Genomic DNA, 14,716 nt, shown 5'->3' on the forward strand with positions numbered 1-14,716 from the left:
ATTTATTTGACTCTTTAGTCTATCCAAAACTTATTGGTCTTTCAGTGCAAAGAGTTGTCCTGGCCGAGAGTTGCAGACTGGCACATTCCAAGGTCCAGCAGTACATGTTGAGGGAAGCACTAAAGCTGGGGAAGCCGCCATAAAGGCATAATGGGGAAAGACTGCTGTCTGAGGCCTTTCAGCCGTAGTAAGCGGAGAGGCTAGTATTCGCGTAGAACCCCTCAGGCAGCCTGCTTGTCATTGAAAATATATAGTCAATTCAATTGCTTTGAGGCACCCTAGAGTGCAACATGCTCTGTGAAGAAAAGTTGAATATTATTGCACTTTGCATTATGACCATTTTGAGATGTTTGGGAATGTTCGTTCAGATATTTTATGAATAAGGTATATTTTTGGGAAAACCTGTTTTGTACCATTACACTGGTGTGAACCATGGAAATACATGGATTAGTCAATCAACTTTAAATACTGATTTTAACAAAATACAATTAGAGTCTGAAGTAATTTTTGTTGTTTTGTAGAAGTGGGCAAAATTAAAAGGATCCTTTGGGTAGATATTCTTGGTTCCACCATTGTCAGTTGTGCCATCAGTCACCTCGGACTCTCGCTCTGGAATTCAGACTCTAAGGGTGGGACTCTCCGATGCCAAAATCGTGTTAGGCCATCGGCCGGAGAATCCCCGTTGCCGCCGATTTCGGGGATAGTGCCGCTTTTTTAATGCTCTGTCCTCTCCGTGGGCTTCGGCGGGGGGGGCACTGGTGAGGGGTGGTCCGGGTGTGGCAAGCCTGGCCAAAGGGGAACAGTTTTTGGCAGGCTGGGTCCGCGTGCGGCCGGGGTCATGTTGCACAGCGCAGCCGCCGCCGTGCACATGCGCGGCCACGGACCCGGCAATTCTCCGGCCGTATACGCAGCTAAAGTCGGGGGCTCTACGCTGGTGCCTGCTGGCTCCCCACTAGACAGAGGATCGGTGCAGCTTTTGCGCCATTTTCCTGGGCGTAAAACGCCACTGTTATCACGCCGGCGTCAGTACATAGTCTCCCAAACGGAGAATCGAGCCCCATGTCTTGCCATCTTCCTCTCCAACTTGAACATCCACCTTAAAACTCACCTCTGCCCAGGTTTGTGGATACCTCTCCTTGTAGCTCTTTTGGGTTGACATAGTGTTTTGTTTATGCCTCTGTGCAGCCCTTGGGAACCTTTTGTTTTTTATATGAATCGTGCCATGTTCGTACAAGTAGAGGCAATGAAGAAGCAAGCTTGCTCCTGATTCAAACATTACTCCAACTAAAAATCTGCAATTTGTTCTCTCCAGGGGAAGGATGTAGAAAAACCTGCAGGGACATCTTCCAGTCAGCCCGCTGACGGGAGTCAGAGCGTTCAGAAAAGCATCTCCTCTATTAGTTTAGCATCATGGAACCAGCCATCGATTGATGCATCTGTAGATGATTTGTTTGATGATTCACAGACAGAGGTGAGACAAAGTGAGACAGTTTATTTGATGACCATTTATGTGAGACTTTATGGGTTGAGATAACCTGTGCTGAATGATTCAGGCCCATGCAATTCTTTCACGCATTCACACATCTTTTGTTTGATAGTGGCTGCATTTCTTAACACTGTATACAAAAATGTTGTGTGTACAAAATCCAGTAAACCCAAGGGCAATGACGTTAAAATAGCTTCACATTATCTTATTATTATGTAACCTTTAGAAAATATGTATATTACAGTTCCAGTCAAGCAACATCCTTAAAAAAATGTTTCATCTTTGTTTTAAGATCCTTCCTTAGCCTTGCCCCTCCACATCCAACCCTACAATCCTCTGACATCTTGGCTCTTCTCTAATACTGGTCCTTTGTGCATTCCCAATCTTAATCGCTCCGCTATTGGTGGCTGCGCCGTCAGTTGCCTCAGCCCCAAGCTCTGGAATTCTCTCCCAACCACTCCTACCTTGCAATTGTCCTTTAGGACACTCCTTAAAACTTACTTCATAATGCTCCTGTGAAGCACCTTAGGATATTTAATTACATTAAATGCGCTATATAAATATAGGTGTTTACTATCCCAAGATAAATAGTCAAATATTATGGACTGGAGACGGATGTGCCCCTGACAGGTCTGGATGGTAGGTCCTCTTCCCAAATGACACGTGAATCCACGTGTGGCCTTTTAACCACAGTTCAGGTTTCATGGTCATTTTTTCTGCTTTCAGCCCGAAAATGACCAAATTTCATGGAATCAAATTCACAACTCGTCACAGTGTTACATGAACACATGCCCCCTGAGTTTCTGATCAATATACTGTGGTGTATTGGCTTTATTCATTGTATCAACTATTTCCACCATTCAAATATCCATGCCCATTGCAACAATGTAGATAATTTTGCTCTGAATACTAACAAGCAGAATGAATGAATGAAGTAAAAACAAAATGAATATTAACTCCATCAATTCCCATCAGGAAATGATCCAAAACTACAGAGCAAATTAGTATGACAGATTGAAGATTAATGTACGGGAATTATATAGCCCACTGTGTCAGTATTTGCATTGAATTTATGCAAAAGCTGGAGAAAACCAGTTTAGTACATTTTCAGAATAATTTATCACTGCATCCTCCATGCATTGCTCATTGCTTTACTATTTCAAGAATCTCAAAACATTCAGCAGGCCCAGTGACAGGCACAATGGAGCTGGTAACATTAATCAACATTCAGTCACCAGCCAAAGCCATCCGCTGTGACACTGAGTGATTGGGAGAGGCACAGACCAGGCAGTCACTTTGACAACAGGGCCAGCTCCTGAGAAGTCAGTCCAAGGTTAGTACATAAAGCGTAGCTACAGGAGTCTCATGAAATTCATCCATCTATACAGATAGCCTTGTGTTGTGTAGCAGGCAAGCATTTTGTTTGAACTGTCAATATATTTTCGCAACACGCTCGATAGTTTAACAGCTGAAATTGAGTTGCAAAATACAACCAAACACGTTTGCAATTCAGAGGGGTTCTTTAAACAATTCACAGCCTCATCGGGCTTTTAGTTGTATTTTGCTATGTTCAGTTTATACAATTATTTTGAACTCCTGTGTTGGACTGCGACTACTTTATGTAGAAGCAATGTGCAATTTTGTCAAAATAGGTCAACCATGAGGGAAAGCATTTGCTCGGAGTCTAAGCACAATGCAACAATAGCACACCTTTGTCACACGACCCCTTGAAGTTGCGTAATTGAAAGAGTCCATAAAGGCATTTTATATGATGCCGCATTATCGTACATACGTGATTATAATCTTGATTAATGATGGGATGAATGTGCAGAAAATGATGGCATCCTCTGGGAAAAATGATTGAACCGAGTGAAGAGCGTCATCCTTCTACTTGTCACAGGTAGATGGGGAAAGCTTCAACAAAACACCATTTCATGAATTTTTGTGATTGATTTTTCCTACCCAATTTCACATGATTCAGCTAAGTCGAAATTCCAAAAGGGTGATTCAGAATTCACCACCGAGATCGTTCATAAAGAGAAATGGTGTTCTGGCCTCCAGGCAACATCTCTAATTTGCGACTCCCATGTTTTGTTAGGCATTTTGCGTGATTTTGAAGGAGAATGAAAACAGAATAAAATTTGTCATAGGAGAGAGGAAAACACTGAGGGGACAAATGTGATTTTTCTTTTGCTACAAATGGGGAGTTTTTAATGACTTTTAAAATCACATATCAGTTCATGGCTCACGGGCCTGATGATCAACTCCTATTTCTGTGCTCTCAGTGTGAGCCATCAGGAGACCTACTGGTGCAGTTACTGAACACATTTCTTCTTTTCCCTCTGATGCAGGGCTTGCTACAGAAGGCCCGTGTGGCTTAGGTGATCCTCCTGCGCTGGCTCGATTAAACATTGTTCTTTCTGACCTTGGCTGTAAGCCAAGCCAGCATTCTTCTGCCTCACGTACTGTCACAAAAGAGGAATCAGATTTTGTATCCAGAACTGAACTGCTTTCAGTTGATGGCATGTTTATTGAATGCTTTGATTTCTAATCTAAATTCTTCTGTTGTCTGAAGTTGAGAACTTGATACGTTTAAGGAAAACATTCATGAGTCAGGCTTATAAATGTCAAGTGATGGAACTTGTGGAATGGTGTGTGGTTGAGTCTTATCTTCCTCAAGCATAGAAAGGTTCATTATATTCTACATTATCTGCAGTTTTCACTCAATGTGAATCTAAAGCCCATTCCGGTTGAGTATCTGCAGGCTAGTTATGATATCTGGTGGTTTCTCATCTTCCTGTGGCTTGCTTCAGGTGAACTATAGGAATGTTGCATTCAGGTTAGTCTTTCCTCTTGTTCCTAACTGGGAAATATCATCTAGTCATGAACATGCTAGCGAATGCACTGTTTGAAACTATCCAAGCTACTGATTTGGGAGATAGCAGAGGTACTATTAGTTTCAGCTGTCTGAGTTCATGAGCTACAGGCTGTGCGTTCAGCATATTTTGGCATGAACGTGCTTGGAATCACCGAGTTTCTTCCCAATGTGGTTTCACAGTTTCATTTTGGTCAGGTGCTTGTTTGGAGCAGTAGGATACCACAATCAGATGAATAATGTAAGTGTTGCTATGTAGATTGTGTTGGCCAAACCTGGATTTTCGGAAGCCCCAACAGTTTGTTTCAAGTGAAAAGAAGACCATGGTAAAGTGGATAGCAATCATATTCCCCAGACCTTTTCAACACTTCTCTTAAATTTCTAATTTCATCGACAGTGTCTGTAAAACAGCTTTGTGGAGTATCTGCCTACTTTTACTTTTAGATTTACTGTCTAAATTTGATCAAAATCTGTAGCAATACTTTTGTCTGTTTTGGCAGCAAGGATTGGGGACACCCTCCTAAATTCATATGATCAACCGATTGTTCAACTTCCAAGTTGTGTAAGGAATACCCAAATAGGGAAGTGTAGTTTCTTTGCAGTTCTTCAAATCACTAACACATCAAGGTCCTTCATAGATATCCTTTTAGTTCTAGGTTGATTGCTATGGTTTGCTTTGTGGTCAGGGAAAGCTAGGGAACAGGGGGTGATAACCAGTGATCCCTCTGAACATTCTTTGTTGTACCTAGCCTATTTGTTTCAATGCACGTGCCTTTAATTTTCTTTCCCTGCAGTAAGGTATGGTAAAGTCGTCATAGTCCCAGATTTTTAGAATTAGAATTAGAATGTACAGTGCAGAAGGAGGCCATTCGGCCCATCTAGTCTGCACCGGCTCTTGGAAAGATCACCCTACCCAAGGTCAACACCTCCACCCTATCCCCATAACCCAGTAACCCACCCAACACTAAGGACAATTTTGGACACTAAGGGCAATTTATCATGGCCAATCCACCTAACCTGCACATCTTTGGACTGTGGGAGGAAACCGGAGCACCCGGAGGAAACCCACGCACACACAGGGAGGATGTGCAGACTCCGCACAGACAGTGACCCAAGCCGGAATCGAACCTGGGACCCTGGAGCTGTGAAGCAATTGTGCTATCCACAATGCTACCGTGCTGCCCTGACCATAGGCTGCTTTCCCCTTTGAGGGGGAGAGCTGACTGGTGGCGATTTAATCTGAGGATCACCACACCTCAGGCGAGGGGCAAGGTTAAGAAGGCGGGGCCTTCAAAAATAACCTCAGCCGATACAGGAACCTGCAGTAACTAAAAGGGCGACACCAGCTTGTGAATGGTTTGCGTGCTAACTCCTCGACTGCTGTGTATCCATGCATGCAGCTTCGAGGGATCATTGGTGGGAGGTGGGAAGTCAGAGACAGAAGAAGACATCATTATACAGGTCAAGAACACTTTATCTGTAAATCCGAAAACCAAACAAATCCCAAAATTGCACCTTTGTGAACTTCATTGACCTTTAGCCTGGGAAGTCTGGTTGTTTGCACTGTTTACCTTGCGGTATTTGTAGTGAACATCTCAAAAAGAAACTTATTACAGATACCGTGTACTTATTATTCACTGATGCATCTTATTTTTCGAGCCATTTTATTCACTTTAGAGTAGCTAGCTGAGACTTAGACCGTTGTCATGTAAATTAAAATGTGATATCCAAAAACCGAAATGATCTGAAATCCGAAATGCAATTGGCCCAAAGGGTTTCGGACAAAGGATACTCGACCTGTAGATCAACTGAATGTTGGCGCAGGTTGGAGTGGAAGCCAATAAGGTGATGCCACAGAACTGGACTGTTACATTGTATGCATCAGAAATAATGCAACTGACTCAGTGCGTACAGCGGATCAGTCCCAGCCATTCTCACTGAATAATAAATACAAGGTATCTGTAATAATGATATATTCTTCAGTCTCTGTATGCCCGTCTCTGGCGTTATCTGAGGTTCTGTAGAACATCTATGCTGGCAGATCATACAGCTCAGTCAAATTATACAGAAGCAAGAATAAATTGGCAGGTTAATATGCACTTGCCTGTATTTCATCTGTTACAAAACATGTTCTGAAGCTGGCTTCTTCAGAAACATATGAGCACAAATTCACGAGGAAAAACTTTACATGGCAACAAATCTCATTTAACTATTATTTTTCTGACTTGTATAGCATCACAGAGAGTTAAGAAAGTAAAGAATGTGGCAGCACCTGGTTATATAGCTCTGTGTTGACATCCATTGTAGCATAAAGGAAGACAAGCAACCTCATAGTGAAATTGATTCTAAGAATGGCTAGTCAAACAAAATTGGACGTAACTATAGCCAGGCTCTAGATTGATTCTTCTGTACTCTCCCATCAGATTTAATGTCCGAGAGAAAAATCCGATTCCTGAAGTATCAGACCAAATTAATCCCCCACTCACAGGTGACTCTGTACTCAACCCTTTCATCAAGAAGAACAGAAACCATTTTAAATTGTTATAGAATGGGCCCGTTTTAAAATTGATCTGAAGGGATTTTAGACAGATATCTCTTGCACGTTTCTTTCAATCCTTTTTAAAGAGATAGTCATTTTTAAAATACAGAGGAATTCCTACCCAGAAACAATAGCTTAATAAGAAACAAGGATCCCGAGATTCAACTTGGGGGGGGGGGGGGGGGAACTAGCAATCTTTTGATGAAAAAAGAAACCCTGATTTTTCATTCTGTTTGCAACTTGAGCAACTAAAACTCCCCTGCTGTTCTCTCAGCAGACAAATAAAATCTGCAAGCTTCCTTCACCAACTGCAATTAACCTCCGATTGACATCAACATTTACAGGCTGACCGTGACCTTGACCAAGATATACATTGAATCCAGCACCTCGCTGGGTGAAAGAATTGGATTTTAAAAAGAGCTAATGTAATGTTTTTGACTTTCCAGTTTACAATTAGGGAAATACTTTGAACAAAATGTAATCATTCTACACTTCCCTGTTCATATCTAGTGATGTAATTGTGTCCTTCTGTATTCTGAAAAATGGAAAGATATATATGCGAGAGACAAAGGGACAGGAAATAGTGTACTCTCTGCTGATTAAGGATAATTGCACTTTTCTACTCTAATTTAGAAATTGCAGTTCTGAGGTGTAATTAATTTAAAAGAAAAAAGCTAGCAATTACATTGTGCCTTTCACAACTTCAGGTTGTGAAGCACCCAAACAATAATGCACTTTGTGCCCCAAAGTACTGTACAGCCAATCAAATACTTCTGAAGTGTAGCCAATGTTGTGTTGCGACATGGAGTAGCCAATTTGTATTCAGCACAAAACCTTCGTTTTAGTTGTTGGTTGAGTGAAAAGTATTGGCCGAGTCACTGGGAAAGCTCCCCTGCCCATCATTGAATAGTGGTATGGGTTTGTTTACATTCAGCTGAGAGGCAAACCCTGATTCTAATGTCTCTTCCAAAAGGTGGGCTCTCCTGACAATACAGTACTGAAGCACCAGCCTATTTTCTCTGCCAAGTCTTTGGGGCGGGCCTTAACCCACAACCTTTTGACTCAGGCTGCCACTGAGCCACAGAGAGGGTCATCTGGCCTCTCCCAAATAGTTTTGATGCCCACCGTCCCACAATTAGAACAATCCCCACCCACCACAGTGATCTTCTGGGAGAGGTGAGAAACGCATTTTAAAAAGGCCAATTATGAGAGAAAAATCATGGAAAATTGCTCTCCTATCCCTTCCTTAACCTTCATAGGCAAGTGATTATTTGAATAACACTCTTTCAGACAATAGGCTCATTAACTTGCATGTACAATAAACATCTGAGCAACAATGGCAAATAAGCTAATTACAGAAGTATTAAAACAAATAATGTGTTGCAAAATTATCACTTCCAACAGAAAGCCTAAGACACCAGTTTGGTTAAAAAATTAAAAGTAATAACATTTCCAGACTCTTGTGAATAAATAATTCATTGAGGACATTAATTTGAAGAAGCATGATACAATGTCCTGATGAGCTGGCTGACGAGGCACTCGCTTTCCTTTCTGTATTAAACATTACTGGTTGCTAGGTTTATGCTTGTGGATTACCTCACCTTCACCTTCAAGGTAATACTGCGCTGAAGAATGTTTAAGGTATTAACTCTCAACTTTGCTTTTGTAGTCCATGTTTTTGAGATGCACATCTTCATGAGAAGTGAGCTACATCTGCCACTGTTACCTTGCCTGCAAGTTTGATAATCAAGTGGAAATGAAGGCTGATCATGACAATTAATGAGGGATTGTGCATAACTCTTAAACCTGTGAAACTTTGCCAAATGTGTATTTCTTGCAGCACAGGCTCAGCATGGAGCAGTCAGCTTACTCCAAGGGACTATGGGCTTCCCAGGCAGTTTAAGTGAGAAATATGAATCATATTGCAAAATTGCAGAATATTATTTTTGCCATATTAGTCAGTATCAACCCTGTGCACTGAGGTATTTACAATATATGTATCCAGTCACTAGTGTGCAAGTCTGCTGAGGCAGGTTCACTAACTGATAACACCGTGGCACTAATTTTGACAATTCCTGGTTGTCACCTGCTATAGTGAAGGACTTTTGTCTTTGATTTGAACTGGCAGCCCTGAATCATATTAGTCCTTGATGGCTGATTGTTTTATCCTCTTCTTGGGCGGTCCCTGGGGATTAAGGATGACTTGCTTCCACTCCAGTTCGGTGGGTTCTGAAATGGCTGATAAGTGCAGTGTGCGATCTGCAGATTCTGCCACATGTGGTGCAGGTGGTGCTTGAAGGGCTGGGTAGCTGAGTGGTTTGTATGCTCTCCCCTGGGCCTTGACTTCATCTCTGCACGTTCCCAATGAAATCTTGATCAGTGTTCAATGCCTTCCCAAATTAACCTTCTCCATTCTGGGAAGTCGAAGCCAGGGTTTCCCATGAGTCGGTGGGGATGTTTGACCTCTTCAGGGATTCTTTGAAGCTCCCTAAAGCATTTCCTCTGTTCTCCTGGGAGTTGCTTGCGGATGGCATGGCTGAAGAAAATGTAATTAATGGATGAAGTGCCAGATAAAGAACATAAAGGTGAATGGTATAAATAGAGGATAATTAGATTGAACTGTAGCATATCTTGATTGGGCCCAAAATGTTTTTGAGTGCAATGGGCAAGTAGCAGAGTCATGCCGATGATTGTAGTACAGGTTTTACTGTAATTCAGATTGGATTCTTGAACATCAAAGCTGTACCATCGCCATTTAAGGCCAAGTGTCAATTGCATCTTTGTGTCTTCCAGGGCTGCAGTCAGTCAATAAAAAGGAAGCTCCCAGATTGGATTAGCTCTTCAAATCCACAGAAAAGCTCCTGTACCACCAAGAAGAAAGTGAAAAAAGAGAAAGGACTTTTCAATTGAACCTTATTTTACTGCCCTGAATCCTGAATCTATCATCACTACACAACCCATCTTGGAAAAACAAAAAGCAAACCATTCGGGACAGGCTCTGTGTTTCACATGTTTTGCACACATCCTAATTTAGCTGGATACATCTCGGTAAGGAATATTCAGCTAGGGATGGAGAAACGCAGCAGAAAAGAGAAAGATGAAAATTTTTCTGTACTAAATTTGTAATTTTTATCAATTTTGAAGATCAGAACTCACCATTAAGTTTTTAATTACATTCTTTATGCATTGCGAAAATATTCACAATGGCTGTTTTATTGCTATTGTTAGATCCATTAATATATACGGCTAAATGCTGCCGCAGAAAACTATTCTCCACTGCTTATGCTTTTGGAAATGCAGTGTAAGCGGGATCATTTCTGCAAAAGCATGAGCAGCAAAGGGGATTTTTTTCACGATGGTAGTTTTTCGTTTGTTTTGAAAGTCTCGGTCTGTATTGTACAGTAAGATTCTGTACTGCAACAAATGCTTTGAGAGCACATCCTTGTGCTACTAATGGCCACTGTCACTTTGCGATCCTTGAAGAACTCTGGTAGAATGTCCAGAAGAACTGCACTGTTGCATGACATGTACTGGGGATAATTCTGTTAACTCTGCTACATAAGTTAAAAAGGAATAAAAACAACATATTAAACTGGTGCCAAAAAGTGCTTGATGTCTTCATGCAAAATACATCTTTTAAGCCAGTTTTTCCTTAACTAGAAGTCAGCTGTGGAAATTTTAGCACTTCTGACCGGCATATGATTTTGTTTCCACGCAAAAGACATTGAATATTCTGTTCATTTGTGCTTCTGTATTCATTTTTGTAAGATTATGAAAGTGCCATCAAGTTGTGAAGCAGTGATGCACTTTGCCACAAAATATTAGAACATGTGGAATTGCTTTCCGTGGGGAGAATTTCCCAGTTTTAGTCGTACAATCAAGAACAATGTCAAGCTGTGCTCAAGCACTTCCTCATGTGAGGGGAAAACGTGGATGTGGTGACCTTAAGTTGCTGTGAAGTACTCCTCAGTCGCAACCAACCTTCAGAATCTTTGCACCGGTCAAATGTTCACTTTTTCTTGTCCTGAGGCATTTGGAGACCCCATGAACCATGGGGGCAAACTGTCAACGCAGACGGGAGAGATGTTATTTGCAGAACATTTCTAAATATGGACTGTTTTAGGTCCACACATAACTGAACTATAGAGATAGGCACAGTTTTCTTTGACTCTCTTTGGACAGAGCGTAGGAAGGTTCTTCTAAATAGTGCTGAAGCAATAAAATCCAAAGGGATTTATACTGTGTTTTGCCGCCTTTATTAAAATGGGGCAAAATACCTTACAGTAAACATGAGATAAATGTCAGCATTTAGTAAGTCTACATGGCAGCAGACTGAGTATATATGATACAATGTTCTCTTTGTATTTTTTGGAACAAGTCAGTGTCTTGTCTGATAAAGTTAATTGGCAATAAATAAGTTTCTATCCACCACTGGTGCTAATTGGTTTGACTCATGCTTATTAAGCCCAGATCAATTATGGAAGTTCTGATCATATGAGGTCCTGGAATTCTGACAATGCTTTTACAGCTTACACTGATTGCTCAGCACTATCTGCGACTCCTCGAATACTGAAGCAGTCCATGTCCAAATGCAGCAAGACATGGGCAATATCCAGGCTTGAACTTACAAGTAACAAGTAACATTTACACCCACAAGTGCCAGGTAATGACCATCTCCAACATGAGAGAATTTATTTATCGCCCCTTGACCTTAATAGCATCATATCTGAAACCCCACTATCAACATCCTGGTGGTCACCATTCACCAGAAACTACTGGAACATCCATATAAATACTGTGACCACAAGAGCAGGTCAGAGGCTAGGAATTTTGCGGCAAGTAACTCATCTCTGATCCCCTAAAACATGTCTACCATCTATAAGACACAAGTCAGGGGTGTAATGGAATCTCTCCATTTGCCTGCGTCTGTGCAGCTCCAAAAGACACTCTTAAGCTCGACACCATCTAGGACAAAGCAGCCCACTTGATTGGCACCTCATCTACAAACATTCACTCGCGCCACCACTGATACACAGTGGAAGCAAGGTGCACTACAGGAACTCCCCAAGGCTCCTTAGACAGTGTCTTCCAAATCCCAACTGATAGCATTTAGAAGGACAAAGGTAGCAGACGCATGGGGATACCATCACCTGGATGTTTCCCTCCAAGACGCACACCATCCTGACTTGGAAAGATGTCACCATTCCTTCACTCGCTGGGGTAAAATCCTGAACCTCCCTCCAAATAACACCTTGGGGACTAGTGGTTCAAGAATACAGCTCCCAACCACCTCAAGGGCAATTAAACGAGTATTTATTCAATTCCCTTTTGAAAGTTACTGATTTGGAAACTATCAACCTTTAATCAAGGGCTTTCCGGATCACAGTGATATGCAGTAAGATTTTTCTTCGTCTCGTCATTGATTCCCCTTATGCTGTAGTGGGAAATTTTGAGGTACAGGAGCTGGAAGAAAATGTATCGCCCATACCACTTCCAAATCTACTATTACGTTGTTTTCGTATGTATTAATCATTTTTGACCCAAAACGTAGGTAAAACAATGCTTTTTAAGTAAACAAAATTTGTGCCAGAAGGCATCTTATTTTGAGTCATGTGGTATTTTGAAACATTCCCATAACTTCCGGGTTCCCCAGTATCACATTTAGGGGGTACCCCAATGATGCGCTGGGAAATCGCTCTGAGACGTTCCCACGTAAAGGTGGACAATTGTCCAGACATGCTCATTTCCTCTGGACAGTTGTGCTGGGCTGGGAACCATCCGACAGTAGCGATTTGAATCACTAACTTCGGATGGTTCTACCAGTTTTACCCTGATAGTTACTCTGAAAGCGTTAGGAGTAACAAAATCACTTCTAACTCCAGAGTGACTATTTAAAAGACCCAGCCTTGCAGGGTACACCATCTCCAGGGGACCCACCGCACCCCCACCCTCGGCTTCCACCCCGCAGCCTGTCCCCACCCGCCCACCCCCTTCTTGGTGTGACCCCATCCCAGTGTGACCCGGTCTGACCCACCCCTGCACCATCCTGGGCTGACACCCCCCTTCAGTTCGAACCTCCCCCTCCAGACTGACACTCCCCCATTCCCAGATGGAGTGCCCCATCTCTCTTGTCCCCCGCGCTGCCCCCTCCTCCCCAACCCGGACTGACCCACCTGTCCAATTCAAACCCGCCCCCCACCCCCACATCCCAGACTGACCCCTATGTCTGGTCCAACTTCCAAATAGACACCACACCCCCTCTTCTGAACTGATAACACCCTTTCTGGATTGCCCTCAGTCCGACCCTGACTAGGGCAGCATGGTAGCACAAGTGAATAGCACTGTGGCTTCACAGCGCCAGGGTTCCAGGTTTGATTCCCCGCTGGGTCACTGTCTGTGCTGAGTCTGCACGTTCTCCCTGTGTCTGCGTGGGTTTCCTCCGGGTGCTCCGTTTTTCTCCCACAGTTCAAAGACGTGCAGGTTAAGTCGATTGGCCATGATAAATTGTTCTTAGTGACCAAAAAGGTTAGGAGGGGTTATTGGGTTACGGGGATAGGGTGAAAGTGAGGGCTTAAGTGGGTCGGTGCAGACTCGATGGGCTGAATGGCCTCCTTCTGCACTGTAAGTTCTATGACCACGTCACACCCTCCATTCCAACCTCAATCCTCCCCTCATTCCATCCCTTCAACCACCTTCCAAAGTCTGGCCATTTGTCCCCTTCTGTCTCAGGTCAACCCCACTCCTCCCTCCCTCAGGTCCAGCATTTTCTGTTTTTATTTCTGATATCGAACATTTGTAGTGGTTTGCTTTGGTATTAATGATGATCTAAAAACTTGGCCAAAATAGTGAGATTGAATTGAAGGAGTTAATGGGTCTGAGCTAATGGACTTACAGACAGTGGATCTAGGTGGCTGAAGGCATAACCACTGATGGGGTGAAGGGGGGAGATGTACAAGAGGTTGAAGTTAATGTGATATTACTCACTGTATATACACAAGGGGTTAATGTAAATACACTACAACTAAGTAACAACTAGAGGGAGCACCAGAGATGTCATGACATGCAGGCATACAGCCAGTGGGTCATTACAACAGGACACAACCAATGGGTAATCAGGACACCCAGAGGTGGCATTACCACACGGGGGCACTTCACAACCCATATAAAAGGACAGGGCACACATGCTCAGCCTCTTTCCACAGACAGACATCTAGAGAGTACATCAGGGTCGATCAGCAGCATCGCACCCAGCACGTGGCTTAGAGCAGGCTGGTAAAAATAGACTGAGTTACTACAGTTAGATTAGCAGAGAGTCAAACTCATTTAAGAACTGTGTTAATAGTTCAATAAACACGTTGAACTCATTTCATAGTCTGGAGCTTCCTTTGTCAAAGCATACATCATGGAAGCAGCTTATGCTACACGAAGCAGCATAACACAACAGTTAAAGGACTGGAGAGCTTGTTGGAAGATGGGCGTGCTGTAAGTGCAGTGAAAGGTACAGAGATAAGGAGGGTCAGGCCTTCCATTTCAAAGCTCCATCTCAGCCAATAATCTCTCAATTAAAAAAAAAAGTATTTTCCCTATGTATACTATGATGTAGGTGTGTGTGCAAGATTTATAATCTTGTGGCAGCCATTCACAAACACAATTCAACAATTCAGGGAGCCTTAATCAAGAGTGCAGATGTTGTTTACTTCCTGTTTTTTCCTTATTGTGTGGGCTGTTTAACCCAAACACCCGTGAGGTGTAGCCCTGAATGGATGTAATAATGTGTACCAGTGATGTTTCGCACTGATGTCCCACAAATTCAATG

At 42.6% G+C, this 14,716-nt stretch overlaps 1 protein-coding gene across 4 annotated transcripts in view; it reads left to right on the top strand.

The window, feature by feature from the left end:
* The window catches only part of wrn (WRN RecQ like helicase), a 146,088-nt gene extending 134,757 nt beyond the window's left edge, over positions 1 to 11,331 (top strand). For all 4 annotated transcript variants that reach the window (XM_072495402.1, XM_072495404.1, XM_072495401.1 and 1 more), the window contains 2 exons: positions 1,313 to 1,471; positions 9,694 to 11,331. In XM_072495402.1, coding sequence (XP_072351503.1) covers positions 1,313 to 1,471; positions 9,694 to 9,810 — 276 coding nt within the window. In that variant the 3' untranslated portion in view covers positions 9,811 to 11,331. The remainder of the gene's footprint in view (positions 1 to 1,312; positions 1,472 to 9,693) is intronic.
* Positions 11,332 to 14,716: the final 3,385 nt, after the last annotated feature.

The sequence above is a fragment of the Scyliorhinus torazame genome, chromosome 3, assembly GCF_047496885.1.
Source record: "Scyliorhinus torazame isolate Kashiwa2021f chromosome 3, sScyTor2.1, whole genome shotgun sequence".
Lineage (NCBI taxonomy): Eukaryota > Metazoa > Chordata > Chondrichthyes > Carcharhiniformes > Scyliorhinidae > Scyliorhinus > Scyliorhinus torazame.